The following is an 18590-nucleotide window of genomic DNA, read 5'->3' on the forward strand; positions in this document are numbered from 1 at the left end:
TATAGTGGTGTTGGTACGGTCATCGTCAACGCTGGAAGGGGCAATGGATGGTGCAAGCTGCAGTGGTCTAACACAGCACTGGTACTTTTTTTTTTTTATACAAATTAGGCACCAACAAACTCCTTTGGGGGGGCGGGGGTAGCGAGACACACCCGCCTAGTCTGCCTTCTCCAAAGCTCCCACATTTAATTCCCACTTGGTTTTCAATTGGCCTAGGGGTGTTGACAATACGTCATGTGTTCAGTAGATGTGAGAGATTGCATGTTTGTGTAAGCGAGCCACAAAGATCCGAAACTCCAATGGAGTCTCTTCTGCTACATAAACCAGTAAGTCTGTGTTGTTTTTTAAAGTCTGCTGTGGTATCTCAGAAATTGGCCATAGGCTAGATCATATCTCAACTGCAGGTCCGCAAATGATACCATCTTGCCCTCTACCTATATGTCCCCTGCTTTGGTCAGGCCTATCCGGTCCAACTGGTGGCACCCTTTCAGGTCCTGGATCTTGCTATTATGTCGGCCTCCCATAGTGGAGCTTCTAGTAGCCTTCATCCACATCCCATTGCTGTTGAGGCTGGTCTCCATACCCTAGGGATCTTGGCTATTGGAGTTGGGAGTTCTTGGGTATCACCCCTTCATAGAGCAGACGGAATTAGCTCACTTTGCCCATTGCCTCTCTGTTGGCCATCAACACCAGCTCTGCCTGATAAGCAAAGGCCTATTTGTTTGCCACCAGCAGCTGATTCACCCAGCAGTAGCAATTCCCCCCACACAGGAACATCGAAGGAAATCCACTTTACACCGGTAAACAAAACGAAAGATTGTGAAACAATATTGTCACAGCGCTGCTCTCTGCCTATCAACTTGATGAAATTAAAAAAACATATTGTTGTTCGCACAAATTTCTTTTATTTACATTCCTTTAGGTGGCAGGTCCTTGTGAACATACTGTATGCTTGAAACTAAAGCTTAAAAAAATACAGTTACCATTAATTCGATTAGCTTCCAAAGTAACGCAGTTATAGTTTTATATATGTTTACCTACAGCTAAATATTTTTTAGTGGAGCTTGGTTAGAAAGGAAATGGTTTCCTTCTTGTGGACATGTAACTCCAACGTTTTCATTCTTTATTCTATCCTCTAACGTATGGATTTTGCTCACCTGCATTTTTCGTTCCATCTCCGTGTTTCTGGAAGCGCATCCTGTCCTTTCGTTTGTTATTCAGAGAATATACAGCAGTGATAACTGGACCAGCTTTTACTAGGAAACAAACAAGACGGTGAAATTATGATTAAGTTCTGTCTGTAAACTATTAGCAAAAATTAGTTAGAAAGAAAACTTGTAATCACGAACGTTTTCGATCCAAAATTTTTGTCTCATTGTGTCATTTAAAAGAGAAAAGCCAGTTTGGGGACTTTATATCAGGACTGGAAGCGAGGGTTATGCTCTACTATCTTCCTCTATTTTACTCCAGCAGATTTCAACATGTCAACTAAACTACCTTTGCCAATGGGAAAGGAAATACAAAAACTTTGAACAAATCAATAGCCTGCCCAGCCCTTCATAAAGATCGTCCTCCACTCTGACTTCCTCTTTCTTTCCTGCTCTAGCAGGCAGATCAGTATTTCTTTAGATTTGGCACATTGTTTCCTCCTCAGAGTGCTATCAGTGCTATTCGCAGCAGGTTTTGGACTACAGGGACCAGCAAGTGAGGTGAGGCGAGCTGCCCACTAGGGGGTGTGCGTTTGTGAAGAAGAGACGCGCATTCCGCGTCTTGTTGCTCCGCAGAGAGAGCGCTCGTTATTACAGTCATCTGACTAGCCCAGCGCCTCCACGGAGCCTGTTCCTCAGATGCAAAAGCCTGGAAGCTCCACAGATGTCCAAAACTAATAAAAACAAAGCAGCAAGACCTCCGAGTGCATCAGGTCTGTATTACTGTGAAAAACTGATCACAGTGCAAGGCCTGTGTTTGCTGCTTTGGGCAGGGCCCAGGTGGTGTACTAACCCTTCCTAGTTAATAGGGTGTGTAGGACCCAGGGCTTCACCCACTTGCGCTGTTTGCCTTTGAGAGACTGAAAAAGGTGTTTCTCTCTCGATCTTTCCCCAGTGATCTTGACGGGAACCTGGCAGAAGCTTAAGGCTCCCTTCCTGATGACTTGGCCTTTGCCCCCTCCTTTCCAGACAGGGACGCCGATTCCCACGGGGGAACGAATGATTAGGCGGGCCCCTCATCTCATCTGAACCCCCTCCGCGCTCACACAATGCCCAGGGGCCGGAAGATCCGTCAAATATTCTGGATCCCGACAAAGTGGTCCAGCCCGCTCTGCGCAATGCTTACCTCTCAACAAAAGTGCCCAAGGATGTCGCAAATCGCCTCAGGAAGACTCCAGAGAAAGAGGTGAGGGGGCATCTCAGAGGTTAGTGCCCACACCTATGTTTGGCGAGGAAAGTAGCCCTAATGTCTGACAGACACTAGAATTGCCACATTTCTGGCACAATATATCTGTGACCCTAAGAAGGGCATAGACCGGTCATGGAGATCATGCCAGGATAAGCTCCTGGAAGTCATTGCCTCCATAACAAAAATCCTAGATTTGGAAGAAGAAGCCAAGACCTCTGGCAATCCAGTCTCCCTTGAGGCCATATCCTGGAGGGCACAACACGCAATGTTATTTCTAAGAAACGCCAACTGTGCGCTGTCTAATGAGAGGCGCTGCTCTCTGTTGATTAAAGTGGACCCCAAGTTGGGGGATTTGGCTTCCACTGAAGTGAGGGCAGTGATCCAAGGGGGGCTGTTCAAGAACCTGTTATAAAGGAGCTGGGAAAAATTATTCCATGTTTACGTCACTCGACAATGCACAGGCTTCCATGAAGAAGATATTTCACCCCTGAATTTTTGTCGGGCCAGCTGTGGCAGAGGGCGCTCGGCCGGCGGATTCTCTGTCCAAGGCTCTCCTCTAGGTCAAGGATACTGTAAAGGGCAGGGCAGGAGAGGCAAGAGAGGTCGAGGCACACAAGGTTCCTCCAGAGGGCAATTCCAACGGTCCCAGTCAGGTGATTGTTTGCCCTTCTTCCTAACAAAGGGTGGGAGGTTGTCTGGCGGTGTTTCTACACAACTGGGAGGTGCTAACTCGGACTAGTAGAAATTCAATTTTTTTAAATCGAGTTTTACAGCTCCCTAGCACAATGCTTTCGTCTATGTTCGTTGATGTTTTTTCAGGGGAGCAAGCTACCTTAATTGAATTAAAATCAAATACATAAAAATATCGGTTTGGGTGTTCTCTATATAGGGTTGGGTGACCAGAGAAAATGAAATATAAAAATTTGATTCACCTAAATATGACATATTGGGTATAGGATGAGATAATTTAGTGGTCCCATTCTTGAATTAATATTGTGCTAGTTGAATCCAAGGCATCATTTTGCTTTATAATAGTTTTGTACAATCCAAGGACTGTTTTACTGGAGGAATATGGTATGCAGCAGAACAATGACTCCACATAATTGTGATAAATTGTAAGTTGATGGCGGGATCCTTTGCCGCCAACGTCTGACCAAAGAGAGAATGAGCTGTTGCGTCCTCCTAAAAATAGACAACATAATCAGCAGTTTGGTATATCAACCACCTTGGGTGGACCAGGTCAAACGTTTTGGTGGACCTAGCCAAGGAATTCTGAATGTTCTGCCTGTTAAGCAATATCTCGGTCACAGCGTACCTCTTGGGAGTCTCCAACGAGGTAGTGAATTGGTGCTCAAGGGAATGGTCGGATATAAACCTGTGGCAACTGGTTCCACAGATTTTCAAGAGGATCAATAATCAGTGGGGACCTTTCACGGTGGATCTTTTCACCTCATGACTGGTTCACCAAGTAGAAAGATACTTCAGCTGGAAGCCAGAACCCCTAGCGGTGCCAACAAATGCCTTTCTAAAGGATTGAGCTAGGAAGTAAGTATACGCGTTTCCCCATTAGCGATGATCATGAGCAACTCAGATAAGGCGACAACGGGTGAGGTTAGTCCTGATCATGTAATTCTGAAGGTAACAAATATGGTTTCCAGTTCTTCTGGAACTTTTTGGGATTCTCTAATCCTTCTACCCCATGCTCCAGATCTTCATGGCGTGTAGGATTACAGTGAAAGAGGTAGAGTCCTGGAACTTTCAAAGGAGGCTGAGGGGGTGTTGGCCACAGTATGGGCTAACAGGACCAACAAGCGATACAGGTCGGCCTAGTTGAGAAGGGTTTATTGGTGTGTACAAAAAGGAGAGAATCCCTTGGGGTCTTATGCTTTCCGATGTAATGAATTCCTTGGCTTTGCTGGCATTGCAGGGTTTGGCCTACATGACAGTGAATACCTATATGTTGGTTATTGCCGCTGGACATGTTGTGATACAGGGTTACCAGGTAGGGGAGCACCGGCTGGTAAGTAAGCGGATGAGAGGAATCCATTGGCCCTGCCCCTGGAGCCTAGATTTTACCCCCTATGGGACATTAATAAGGTCTTACACCTTTCAGATATTGGCAAAGAAACACATTTTTGTCTCGTAAAGAACTCTCAGTGAAACTTAAAATGCTACTCTGTTGAGTTTCCTGTTGCAGGGTTTCAGATGATCAGGCCCTTGATGTCACAGGCAGGGCTTTTACTCCAGAGGGAGTCATTTTCTACATTTCACAAAGAACAGATAGTATCTTACTTGACTTTTGATACATTCCCGAAAGTGTGTGTGATACGGTGCCTGAAGGCATGTGAGAATATGATGTAGTAGTTCCGTCCTCTGGGAGAGAGGAAATTACTAATGTACGTCAAAAACCTTTTAAAGCAGTCTCTACTCTCACCAGATCTTGATGGGTCTGCTGGGTCATGCAAGAAACTAGCATGGATGTGTCGCAATTCGTAGCTACTCAGTGAGAGGGAATATAGCATTTAAGACGTTTCTCTGGCGTAAGGCTCGAAGATATACTTCATGCGGCCGATTGGTCTCGGACTACATGCTTAAAATGTTTTATTTTAGACTGGTTTTGGATATGGTGTCATTGGTGGTGGGCAAGCCATGAACAAGCATTATGCTCGCCTCGGGTTCCAGACATAGAATTAAATATTTCCTAGCGTACGCAATGAAACGTTTCAATTCCATAAGGACATAGAGGCGAGGATTATTCCCATCCAAGGTTTCAGGGAACTCTTTACAGCCCTTACATGAAATAGGAGGGATGAAATCTAACTCAGGGATAATCTTGCTCTGTAAGGTAGATGCACTACTGTCCTTTAATTTGCTGGGACTGTTGGGTTTGGTCTTATGATGTGTTGTAGAATGCACATTTTACCGTTTTTTTATGGATTTTAACATTCTGAGATTGAAGATTTGGGTTCTGGATACCGGCTTCATTGTTCGGTTTGTATTTTGGGTTCTGATACTGCCAAAGGAGAATAAAGAAATCATCTTGGGGCACTCCGGTCGCATAAAAGAAAGAGAAAGTCAGAAAGGAGAACAATCATTATGAAGGACTGGGCACACTATTGATTGGATGAAAGTTTTTTCGACATGTTGAATGAAGTCTGCAGGAATAAAGAAAGAAAGTAGAGCATAATCCTCGCCTAGTTTTCCATAATAGAATTGAAACTTTCCACTATGTATGCTAGGAAATGTTTCATTTGCCTCATCAAAATCCAAGGCCGATTGAAGAAACAGTGTTATGCAAAACAAGGACGGCGTGCATTAGGAGAGACCGGTAAGAGGTTCAATCAGCAGCATGCAGGACCTGCTTATTTACCTCTGGGGCTATTGATATCTCCCCTAGCCACAACATCCTGGTGGTCCTCGCAGTTGGCTTCTTCCTCTTTTTTTATAATGAATGAAATAACATCTTGCCCTGTTGTAAAAAAACAATCCTGATCTAGTAAATCATAACACATACAAATAACGTATGTACAAGTGTGTTTCTATTTCACATAAGGTAGTGTGAAACTTGTACTGGTTGTATTCACATATCTGTTAATAACGTGTTAGGCGTCGGAAAGAACTGGTAAAAGACTTGATTACAAGGTAACCAGATGATCAGAGCTGTATTAGCATCTGAAGGGTCCCGAGGAGCAAGTGGAATGCATAAATAAAGTACATTTATGCAATGATTGAGTTGAGAATGTGACTGTTCGAAATAAGCCCTGAAATGATAAAACTCAATATTTTAACAAATATTTCATCTTTTCAACTTGCCTCGGCTGGGATGGCGGATGTTTTGTGCTGCCTGTGTACTAGACATCGAAAAAGTATTTGACTCTTGCTCCTTTCTCCAACAAACACCATCATTGAGAAGTGGAAACCCTGTTACAAAAAATGAAATTGTATGTAGTTGAATAAAGAGGTGCCTGACAATGGACACTCAACAAGCTCATAAATTGCCACAAAACTACTTCAAGAAACAACGATGCACACCAGCACTTTGACTTACGGCCTGCCTGCTTTTTTTTAACATACTTTATTGAAACACCTCAGCCGTGTAAAAGTAGGGACATTCACAATACATACAGTATTTTGTTTTTGTTGTTCTCATCTTACATATTATACATATTTGCTTAGGGAATAACTACTGGTTTACAAATGTGATTACTGCCTGCCTGCTTGTGTATCCAGGATAGGTTATATAATGGAGAAAGCCTGGCTGCAGAGCCCAGTTTTCACTATTCCACAGACATGTCTTCTTAACATTTTATGTAGCTTTACACCCAAACACATTGCGTTTGTGTAATCCTTTCCATCGTCAAAAACCTTGCCAGAGAAAGTAATCCACAGGTGTCCTGTTCTCTCATTTTTACCCTATCAAATGTAGTGATACCTTCACTGTACCTCCATGGCTCGTTTACTCCAGCTTGGGGATGTCTAAGTGAGTGGGTAAAGAAATAAATGGCTTCCCTAAGGTGTATGTATTTGTAAGGAGGATAAGATACATTTAGACATATAGAGTTCTGGTAAATAAGATAGGAACACATTTCTGCAGAAAGTATGAGTCTGAATCTGAATTTCTAAAAATATCAACCAGTAATTTGTGTGCTCGTTTTTGTATGTGTGAAACCTAATAAATACAGAATGCTTGACACTTTAATTGTATTTAGTTAAAAAAAACCTGTTGCCAAAATTAAAAATCTAAAGTGTGGTAAATTGAATCAGAGAAAAACAGGGACTGTGATAGCACACAGACAACGTAGCACAAACCTTTAAAAAGGTGTGTGCCTTCAGCAATAAAAGTGAGCAATTTGCTTATCCAAATAGAGTGCATTATATTGCCGTCCTGGAATAACGTACGTAAGCAACACTAACCAAATATGATTCTGCCCTGTAAACACTGACTGTCTCAGAAACTAAAGAAAACAAGCACTGGCGTTGCCAATAGGTCTCGCAGTAGGAAAGTTGGATCTATTAAAATTGCAAATAACAATGCCTTTTATTTTTGTTTTCATTTTAAAAACATAAAGGGCTTTGTCATTTACAAAACCAATAGCTCCAACTTTCCTACTGCGAGACCTATTGTGCACTGCACAGTGTGTGTGAAAGTGGCACTGCGTGGGTGTGAGTGGCTTTGAGTGAGTGTCGTTGCGTGAGTGAGTGGCGTTGCATGTGTGAGTGGCGTTGCGTGTGTGAGTGGCGTTGCGTGTGTGATTTGCGTTGCGTGTGTGATTGGCATTGCATGGGTGAGTGTGGCGTTGCGTGTGTGAGAGTGGGCTTGCGTGGGTGTGAGTGGCGTTGTGTGTCTGAAAGTGGTGCTGTGTGGGTAAAAGTGGCACTGCGTGGGTGTGAGTGGCGTTGCGTGTGTGAGTGGTGTTGCGTGTGTGAGTGGCGTTGCGTGTGTGAGAGTGGGCTTGCGTGGGTGTGAGTGGCGTTGTGTGTCTGAAAGTGGCACTGCGTGGGTGTGAGTGGCGTTGCGTGTGTGAGTGGCGTTGCGTGTGTGAGTGGCGTTGCGTGTGTGAGTGGCGTTGCGTGAGTGGTGTGGCGTGCGTGAGTGGCGTTGCGTGCGTGAGTGGCGTTGCGTGCGTGAGTGGCGTTGCGTGCGTGAGTGGCGTTGCATGTGTGAGTGGCGTTGCATGTGTGAGTGGCGTTGCATGTGTGAGTGGCGTTGCATGTGTGAGTGGCGTTGCATGTGTGAGTGGCGTTGCATGTGTGAGTGGCGTTGCATGTGTGAGTGGCGTTGCATGGTTGAGTGGCGTTGCATGGTTGAGTGGCGTTGCGTGGTTGAGTGGCGTTGCGTGGTTGAGTGGCGTTGCGTGGTTCAGTGGCGTTGCGTGGTTGAGTGGCGTTGCGTGGTTGAGTGGCGTTGCGTGGTTGAGTGGCGTTGCATGTGTGAGTGGCGTTGCATGTGTGAGTGGCGTTGCATGTGTGAGTGGCGTTGCATGTGTGAGTGGCGTTGCATGTGTGAGTGGCTAAATGTAGCACAGGGAGACCTCCAGCGGTAAGACAATCAAAAACAACTTGGAAAACATTTCACAGTATGAAAAGATCAAACTCATGAACGAGCGTGATACACCTCAGCTAAACATCATGATAAATAACAACACACATTAGAAGTGAAACTGCAAGTACAGAAGGACCAGCTTTGCTTGTTTAAAACTCAGAGGCAAAAGAAGAGGACATATGTACTTATGACATATGCTCTCCCACTTCAGGCAGATGAGTGTAATGTGTAAAGCGTCTTGTGGAGCAACCATGTCACATGAGCAGATCGTGGAGTCTGAGAATGGCAGCCAAAGCAAATACAAACAAGCAGCAATTGGCCAGGCCTGCCTGCGAGGCTCAAAGTGTTAGAAGGCAGGTCTTGGGCAGAGGCAGAGTACGGACTTAGGAATGACTGTGAGGCGCATTGGTGTGAAGCACATCAAAGGGCTTCTCCTCCCCTAAGCCGTTTCGGGAAACTGAAAGTACGGCCGGCCATGAATAATTAGGGGAGGAGAAGCCCTTTGATGTGCTGGGCTCTGAAAAGATCCATGCCTTCAGAGCAGGATAAGTTGCGGCCAGGCCTCATCGGAGAGCTGTTTGGCAGCAAAGGGCCATCTCCCAGCACTCGTGCTGACGTTGCATACTTGGCGAGGCACAGATTTGCTGGCTCTGTTTTGGGTGGGGAAGGACCCAACCCGGCTGATGACGCATCAAGCTGCAAGAGCCAGAAGATTCCAGCACACAAGAATGAAGTTGGCAAAAATCAATTATCAAAGGAAAAGAGTCTTTCAGTCTTTAAAGCGGTAAATCACACAAATGCGTGGAATAAGTCCAATTACGCACTCCGTAAAAAAAATGAAATAAAATAAAATAACACTCCCTTTTCTGAATGCAGCTCCGCTCAGAAAGACAGCTAGTTCCGCCCTTCACGGGAAACATATTGTTTTCAGGCTTAAAGAGCAATCCAGGAAAAGCATGTGAATTAAAGGTTTACAAGCTCCATGCTCGGTAAACAGTACTTACATCAGGAAGCGCACCCTGATGCTGATGAAGTGAGGGGCTCCGGCAAAAAGTAACGGAAGGGCCGAAACACAGCACCATTTGCACTACTAAGTTACAGAGTGAAAAGACTTGGCAGACTGCTGCATCCTTTCAAACTGTCTTTGAAGCCTCCGTGTACCTAAGCAGTCAACGCTAGTTCTGTAATAGGAAGAACACCATGGCAGGCACACTCATTGCAATCTACGCCGACTTTTTAGAAATATTCAATGACCAGAGAGAAGAACAATAATTACAGACCTATTTACAGGGGAAGCCTGGAATGAGTGCTGCAGGGATAAGAGGAGCAGTAGTGACTGGATGTCTTTAAGCTGCCACGACAAAGATGAGAAAGAAAGGAATAAAACAAGGCTGTGATTGCGTGGAGAGAGAGGGGAGGTGCTGGTGTGGGAGGGGGAGGCTGTGATTGCGTGGAGAGAGAGGGGAGGTGCTGGTGTGGGAGGGGGGAGGTGCTGGTGTGGGAGGGGGAGGCTGTGATTGCGTGGAGAGAGAGGGGAGGTGCTGGTGTGAGAGGGGGGAGGTGCTGGTGTGGGAGGGGTAGGCTGTGATTGCGTGGAGAGAGAGGGGAGGTGCTGGTGTGGGAGGGGTGAGTTGCTGGTGTGGGAGGAGTGCTGCTAGGGGAGGAGAAGCCTGATGCCGGATGGGGGCGGGAGAGGCTGGGCTTGCATGCGATGCGCGTGCATGTTCACGTGAACTTCATGAAAACCGCGGGGCTGAAAGCCCTTTGGTTTGAAGAGAAAATAGCCGACTTGAATTCTCCCCATTTCCCATTCCTGCGGAATGGTAAAGGCGAGACCTAAAAAGCCTCACATTGATGGTCAAGCAGTGGGATGACTAAAACACAGAATGTACAAGATCATAGACACCTATTACGATGATGTAGAAATTATGGGATGAGCCTGAAAGAGGGTCCTGGATGTAGGAGGACAGAAAAAAGATAAGACAGCTTTAAAAATTTTACTCAAATAATGATCCATTGCTGTCTGTCAATCTGGCCTCACACCCCAGTTAGGCTGGATCTGTTGAGCCAAAAACGAATGTAAGAGCAGAGACCTCAGAGTATGGGGTTACTATCAAGTACCGCCAGAATGGATGTTTAGCAGTACATGTTCACCAGTGCAGGCTCCACAGTTGCTTCCCCACTTTTGCTTCAAACCTATACCAACTATGTCCACGGAGGCCCTTAGATTTAGTGGATCCTCTTCTACTGATCACAAGTTTATAAGAAGGCAAAGGATGACAAATGGGTAGAGGAGCAGCAGACTAGGGCAAAGAAAGAGGAATAGAATCCAGTTTAGTTTATGTTCGTAAAAAGCTAAGTTAAAGTATGGTTGGTTACTCTACCCACTATGCAACCCCTCTACAGTTTGAAACCAGCCTTCCCCTTTTCAATGTACCAGAGGAAATTGTAACCTTCTACACCACTGGTGTGAACGAGTTCTCCTGAATGGAAACATTTGAGCTGATGTGTGCTACGAAGCTGCGCTATACTGAGCGGGAGGCTCCTCTACGATCTGTCCTTTCTCTCAGTTGGAATGAAGCCACCCTGGAGGTGAGTGAAATAGAGCATCTAAAGCTTAAGAGCAAGTGTAAAGCGCTGATCTGGTGACAGGCTGACTCCAGCTCAATTCCAAAGCAGCTGTCAAGGTAAGAAAGTTAGAGCCTATTCTGCGAGCTGGCTGAATGTAACAAACTGGTATTACTTGGTGAAAGGCATGAAGGTAACAGAATTCCCTGACCAATATTTTATTGGCTGAGCTACTTAGAGATGATCAGTGTTCTCTTAAGTATTTAGCAGAGTTGAAAAAGACAGATCCCCAGTAGTTCGCTACAGCTGCTGAGAATTGGACTGCCAATAGGGTTGAATATAAGGGGTAGGATACACCTATGCCAGTCCAAGGAGATAAGTATGGCTAGCTGCCTTAGAGGAATGGCAACAGCAGTTCCAAGGTCTTCCAGAAGACCACAGGAAGGAGCCTATTACAAAGGGCTACACATGAAATAGAACACAAACCCCCACCTTTAAGGAAGGTGGTTGGTTAGATGTGGCAAGAAGGGTCACAATACCTGTTTCGACACAGATGCTCTGGTGAGGATAACTAACCTAGTTTCCCATACCAAGGTTCATACCTGTGGCCCAGAAAAGGTGTCAGTGGTTTCTCTGGACTGGTGAGAGTTAGATTCTAAAGTAGTTATATCCCTCCCAACACAGATTTCCCTCCAAACACCCATGGGGATGGGCACAAAGTCACTGCTCTCAGATACTGTAGTGAGCATTGCCACAGTGGAAGAACAGTTTATAGTACCAAGAAAAGTACCAATGTTGTCTGAGCATTGTCAGGAGAGATCTAGCTTATCCACTAGTGCATGTACTACTACAGGCGAAGGACAAGATTGAGAGAGTCCTTACAGTAGTTTGGGAACTACATAAGCATGAACTTACAGCACAAAATTGTACCTGTTTATCAAAAATTACAACTGTTTTCTTAACACCGTTGAATTGATATTGAGACCTCGATGGCTCATAGCTCTCAAACCTAGGAAGTGATTTAGTTTGGCAGATAATTACTCCTTCACAAACACAATAGATATTCCATCAACCTAATTACAAATAGCATAAGATATAATGCACTTTTAATAAAACGGAAAGGATATCCGTCATGGTTGGGATGGCATAATCCATCCCTCAAACTCTTAAACCTGTCCCTTAATTCGTAATTTATTTAACTGATATTCCAGGATATTAGCAGTTTGTTTGAATTAAAAACTGAATGCAGTTCATTCAGGATTGTGCATATGCTGGAATACCATGTTTCCCTTCCCTTCATTAGTGTACACAATCCACAAAAATATACAACACCACAATCTAACATCTACCCCTTCCAGAGTATGGTATGTTGCATTTTGAAAGACATATTACTATAGCTTAGCATTTGCATTTAAAAGCTGGTACCTTCTTGCCATGAATTCATAGGATTGTGACGATGGCCGAAGCCTGGTTGGGTTTATGAGCTGTAACAATGGTAGTATATTTGTGGTTCTACTGTTGTTATAACAGGTGTGTGCTTTTATAAAGAATATTTCTATTTAGTTATATTCAAATAATACTTCAAGACTACCAGCTGTACATAGCAGCTATTGTCAGGCTATTTGATAAGTGTATTAACAAGAGTTAGTAGTGGTGAGGAGGGGCACGATATCTATTTACTGCCCTATCCAGACTTGGGTGCCGATTAGGATTGCGATGAATCCGCGTCCTCCGGGCCGGCGGAAGCCACTGCGGGCCCGGAGGATGTGTATTCACCGCACCAGTGCCTTCAAAGACCCCCCGCCAGATTAGGATGGCTGGGGGGTCATCGGCGGACAGGAAGACCGCCCGCCGCTTTTCCGCTGCGGTTCCCTTCCGACCGTGGCGGAAAAGCTCTAATATGGTTGCGGTGTCTATCAGACACCGCCAGCAATATTAGGATGGGGCAGAAAACATGCTTTTCCGCGGCGGCTTTTCCGCCGTGGAAAAGCATGTGGTCCTTTGTGTTTGGGGGCCCGTTGCGGGCCCCCAGGGGTGTTAGGGTGCACATGGGGGGTACCTATGGTACCCCCCTGCTTTGGCATGCACAGGGTGGCAGGCACCACGGGGTGCCTGCCAAGTTGTGCATGCCAAGGCTACACATGCATATTTTACATTGCGGCGGGTGCTGCTTAAAGCAGCACCCGCCGCAATGTAAAATATACAGGATGTGACCGCCAGGGTGGCGGTCACATCCTAATTCGCACGGAGGGACTGCCGCTTGCCCTGCGTCGGTCCCTCCAACTCGGGGGTGGCGGATGGATGAAAGTGTAGCAGGTTTTCTGTTAAGTACAATGTACTGAATATTTTTATGTGTAGCTTCCAAGTGGTACATGCTGTTGGTATGTTATTCACATTTGTAAAGTGCCAATCATCAATATTATAGCTTAGTAGTGTATTTTCTAACTAGGTGCTCCTTTCTGTGTATCTGGGAAAGTCATTAATTGAAGTGGAATAGCCATAATTTGATAGTGTTGTGACCTAACATATTCCAAGCTTTTGGGCCATACTACAAGTGTACCAGCTTTAATGGGTCTCACTTTCGTCCCAATTACATACAGATACTGCAGAGTGTAACAATACCTGTAGCAAAATACCAATAGGAATCCTAGTTAAGGAGATGAGAATGAAATACAAACTGTAGTATTGTAAATTGTGAAAACTTCTGTTTCTTCCCAAATCACTACTTCACTCTTGCAGTGAGGCTTTGCTATATTGGATTTTTAATATATTCTACCTTGTGTTGCTAGTGTAATATTTTTGTGTAAAGGGATGTTGTGAACATGTTGGAATCCAAGTGTATGGCATATCCGCTTAGTGTTGTATGCCTCTGCAGTATTTTTGCAGCCAAATCAAAATATTTTAAATTGCTAGAACCCATCTTTCCATACTTTGCTAAAATAATTTAAATGACCAGAACCTATCTCTCCATATGTTTCTTCAATTATATTATTCTAGACACAACCAAGGGCGCTGAGGTGTGAAAGGAGATTTTTCTAGGGGATGTTAACAGCAAGTCATGAAATTCAAGACTAAATTCAACTGCATACAGGTTCACAGTTTAAAAGTCTCAGGCTGTTATTATGCTTCAAAGAAGACTACAAAAAAAAGGCATGGCTTGATTCATATTTACCACGGACTACCTTACATTTCAATAACCTTTGGCTCACCTTTGCTGCGATTATGATTAATTCCTGATCCTTCTGAGCTAGACCTATTTCGCCCGTGCAACTCTTCTTGTTGAATTTGAAGGAAAACATCTGAGCGCATGGCAGGATAACAGTCTGTGAAGGGAACATAACAGGATTATGCAATATATTGAGCTTTTCATTCTTAAGAGTAAAAGACTCACAATTGATTGACGGAATCAAATCAAAACATTCACCCCAGTCAAGAAATCTGTGTTAAATCCATCATTCTTTTGCTCACCATGCCACCCCAGTTTAGACCAGGCCACGTGCAAATCAGTCTTGACCCTGTGCCTCATGGGAACAGTCGAGCCCGAACCGCCAAGCCAGGTCCTCCCTGGACCGGAAAGAAGCATCCTAGGACAGTTTTCAGGGTTTCTGGCTGATGGGTCCAAACAAGAATGTCATGGGGAGCAAAGAAAATGATGGATTTGAAGTAGTTTCTCTCCTGTAACTCCAGTTCTGTAGTAGGGGTGTCTCTGTTATAGTCATAATCTAGTGAATAGTCCCGCCCATGTGCGTGGACCCCGGCAATCAAAAATAATCTCTTAAATTGTCAAAAAATGCAGAACTGCAAAGACACTTAAGAGAGAATTTAAAGACAAATAATGCAGCCTATATCCACCGGCTACACTGTCCAGTACTTCAACTAGAAATTCAACCAAAAAAACCACACACACAGCAAAGCCTGCCCAGTTTCCTCCATAGAGAAACTTGCCTCTACCAGTAAAAGCCTCTGGAATGATAGAGAGGAAGGACTGGACAGACAAGCCCCATAGGCTGCCATTATGTGGCTTACATAGGATACTGTGCCTTTAAGAGAACTTTCCAGAACGTCTCCCAGTATCCCAGAATGCACAGCAGGTCCCTTTTACTTTCAGTTCTTTTTGAAGGCGTAACACGCCAGACCTGTAGCATTCCTTACATGAATATCTTTCTCCACCGGGGAGGAGGGCAGGCGCTTATGACTATAACAGAGATACCCCTACTACAGAACTGGAGTTACAGGACAGAAACTACTCCTTCTGTAGAAGGGGATCTCTCTGTATAGTCATAATCTAGTGAATAGAATGGCAAGCCCATCCCCACACCAAAGCGGTGGTGGAGAGAAGAAAATTAACACCACTACTGTATGAACAAATTTCGCAGCGAAGCCTGCCCAACCTGAGCGTCTGCCCCGGCGTCAGTGTCCAGGCAGTAATGCTTAGCAAAGGTATGGACCGACTTCCAAGTGGCCGCCTTGCAGATTTCTGCAATTGGAACGTTACGGAGCAAAGCAGTCGTGGCCGCTTTGCCCCTGGTGGAATGAGCCTTAGGTTTACTCCCTAAGGTCTTATTAGCTTTTTGGTAACACAACTGTATGCAGGACACAATCCACCTAGAGATGGACTGCTTAGAGGTAGCAATACCCGTCCTGACCGATCCATAATTTATAAACAATTGGTCTGACCTACGAATATCTTTGGTTTTATCCAGATAAAATTTCAACACCCTCCTAACATCCAGGGAATGTACAGACCTTTCCGCTGGAGATGAAGGATTCTGAAAAAACTTAGGCAAAGTTATGGTCTGGTTGACATGAAAATCAGAAATAACCTTGGGAAGAAATTTAGGGTGAGTACGCATAATAACCTTAGCAGCATGAAATACAGTGTAAGGTTCTTGGCTACACAACGCCTGAATTTCACTCACCCTGCAGGCCGATGTAATGGCCACGAGGAACGCCGTCTTCCAGGACAGGTGCTGCAACGAAGCCTTATGAATAGGTTCAAAAGGCTCCTTCATCAACCTGGACAGCACCACATTCAATTCCCATGAAGGCGAAGGGAGCCTGACAGGAGGGAATACTTTCTTCAAGCCTTCCAGAAAATCTTTGATCACAGGGATCTGGAAGAAGGAAGTCTGTGAAGGGCATTTCCTTTAGGCAGTCAATGCAGCGAGATGAACCTTAATGAAATGAACATTAAGTCCTGACTGCGCCAAATGTAGAAGGTAAGGACGAGAGGTTGGGGTACAACATCTGCCCCCCCGAACTTCGTGAGAAGGTCCGGCCTGCACGGCAGCCGTATGTGAGGAAGGAGAGACCGGTGAAGCAGGTTCGTGAACCACCACTGCCTGGGCCATTCCGGAGCAATGAGTATCATACGCGCCCTGGACCGGGCCAGCTTGATGAGTACCGCTGGAATCAGGGGAATGGGTGGAAAAGCGTACAGAAAGCTGTTCGACCAGTTGATCCATAGCGCATTCCCCAGTGTCCCCTGCTGGTAGTACCTGGAGGCGAAGTCTCGGCATTTGCTGTTTTCGGCGGTGGCGAACAGATCTACGTCTGGAGTCCCCCACCTTGCGAAGACTTCTCCTAGTACTTCGTCGTTTATGACCCATTCGTGGTTTTCCTGAATCAGTCTGCTCAGTGTGTCTGCCTGAACATTCTGCACACCTGGCAGATGGGTAGCCGTTATAGTCAGTCCTCTGGCCAGAAGCCAGTGCCAGATCGCCTGCGCCTCCTGTGACAGTGCGTGATCTCGAGCCCCCCTGCTTGTTGAGGTAATACATCTTGGTCGTATTGTCTGTCTGTACAAGCAGAGAGTTGGTCTGAAAGGACGGATGAAAAGCCTTCAGTGCCAAGTGAACAGCTCTGAGTTCCAGGAAATTGATGTGATATGTGGCCTTTATCGGGGACCACGTTCCTCGAATCTGTAAGTCTCCGGAGTGCGCCCCCAACCTTGGAGAGAAGCATCCGTCACGACAGTCTGCGTGGGAATGTCCTTGTGGATTGGAACCCCTCTGAGGAGATTCTCCGCTGAACACCACCACTTCAGAGACTGAAGAGCATGTAGAGACAGTCGTATCTTGTCGTCCCAAGATCCTTTCCTCTGATCCCACTGGTCCTCCAAGCACTCTTGCAACGGTGTCATGTGCAGTCGTGCGTGTGGCGTTAGGAAGATACAAGAGGCCATCGATCCCAGTAGAGAAGACAACGTCCTCACTGTTGTAGATGGAGTGGTCATAAGAGCCTGAGCCGTCCAAAGGAGTGATAATCGTCGCTCCTCCGAAGGAGACACGCTTGCTGACAGCGTATTGATGGAGGCTCCCAAGTACTGTATGCATTGGACCGGAGTCGGGACAGACTTGGACATGTTGATGTGCAACCCCAGCTTGTTCAAGAGAACGCACGTCTTCTGGAAGTGTGCTCGAGCTTCCGAGAAGGAGGAAGCCTTGATCAACCAATCGTCCAGGTACGGGTAGACAAACACCTTGTTCTTCCTCAGGTGTGCTGCTACCACCGCCATGCGCTTCGAGAATGTTCTCGGCGCAGACTTTAGTCCGAATGGGAGTACTGTGTACTGATAATGATTGGCGCCGACTTGGAATCGCAGGAACTTCTTGTGTTTGTGTGCAATGGGCACATGGAAGTACGCATCCTGTAGGTCTATAGCACATAACCAGTCTCCCTGTTGCAACTGAGGCTAAATCTGATGCAACGACAGCATGTGAAACTTCTCTCTGCGAATCCACTTGTTTGCCTGTCGCAAGTCCAGAATGGGCCTGAACTCGTTCTTGTCCTTCTTGCGAACCAGGAAGAACCGGGAGTACAGACCTCTTCCTCTCTGAGACAGAGGTACGTCTACTATCGCCCTTTTCCTTAACAGGATATCGTCCTCCGCCTGGAGCTCGCGCAGCTGAAACTGCGAGCTGACCGGTGGAATTGCTGGAGGCGGGCTGGTGAACCGAAGACTGTATCCATTGCAAACAATATTCGACACCCACTTGTCCTGAGTAATTTTTCTCCACTCTGCCAGAAAAAATTGAAAGCTTCCCCCACCGGAGTGGGTAACGGATGCAGGGGAAGTAAGCGCTCAGGGCCTAGACCCGGCCGGGCCTTTGGTCGCTGGTGCCGACTGTTGGCCGCCTCTGCCTTTCTGGCGCTTCTGGAACGGCCTTCGGAACTGCTGCTGTTGTTGCTGCTGCTGTCCCGAAGCTTGGCCACGCCCTCTGCCCTGTCCACCGAACCGTCTCTGGAACGGGCGGTACGATTTCTTTGTCTCTTTGGGCTTTTCCAGACCCACAGCCGTGAGTGTTTCGGCCTCCGCCTTCATGCGGGCCATTTCGTCATCCGCATGTTTCCCAAATAGGGTTTTGCAAGAGAATGGTAGATTGGCAACCCTTTGTTGTGCGTCAGGTTTTAGTGACCTGAGGCGGAGCCAGGCGTGTCGTCGCTGGTTAATCCCATGGCAGAAGCCATGTGCCGCCAAGAGGGAAGAATCGGCTGCAGTGCTGATGACCTGATTCGCCACCAACATCCCCTCATTTAACACCTCCTGGAAATCTTCTCTCTTCTCACGAGGCAGGTGTTC

General features: G+C 46.0%; 1 protein-coding gene across 2 annotated transcripts in view; it reads right to left on the reverse strand.

Moving 5' to 3' along the window:
* LOC147727725 (uncharacterized) overlaps positions 1-18590 on the reverse strand; it is a 252273-nt gene that overhangs the window by 82493 nt on the left and 151190 nt on the right. For both annotated transcript variants that reach the window (XM_086961721.1, XM_086961722.1), the window contains exons 5-8: positions 14218-14331; positions 6211-6318; positions 5768-5866; positions 1158-1256 (exon numbers count right to left, since the gene is read on the reverse strand). In XM_086961721.1, the coding sequence (XP_086817847.1) occupies positions 1158-1256; positions 5768-5866; positions 6211-6318; positions 14218-14331 (420 nt within the window). The remainder of the gene's footprint in view (positions 1-1157; positions 1257-5767; positions 5867-6210; positions 6319-14217; positions 14332-18590) is intronic.

This window comes from Lissotriton vulgaris, chromosome 3_1 (assembly GCF_964263255.1).
Source record: "Lissotriton vulgaris chromosome 3_1, aLisVul1.2, whole genome shotgun sequence".
NCBI lineage: Eukaryota > Metazoa > Chordata > Amphibia > Caudata > Salamandridae > Lissotriton > Lissotriton vulgaris.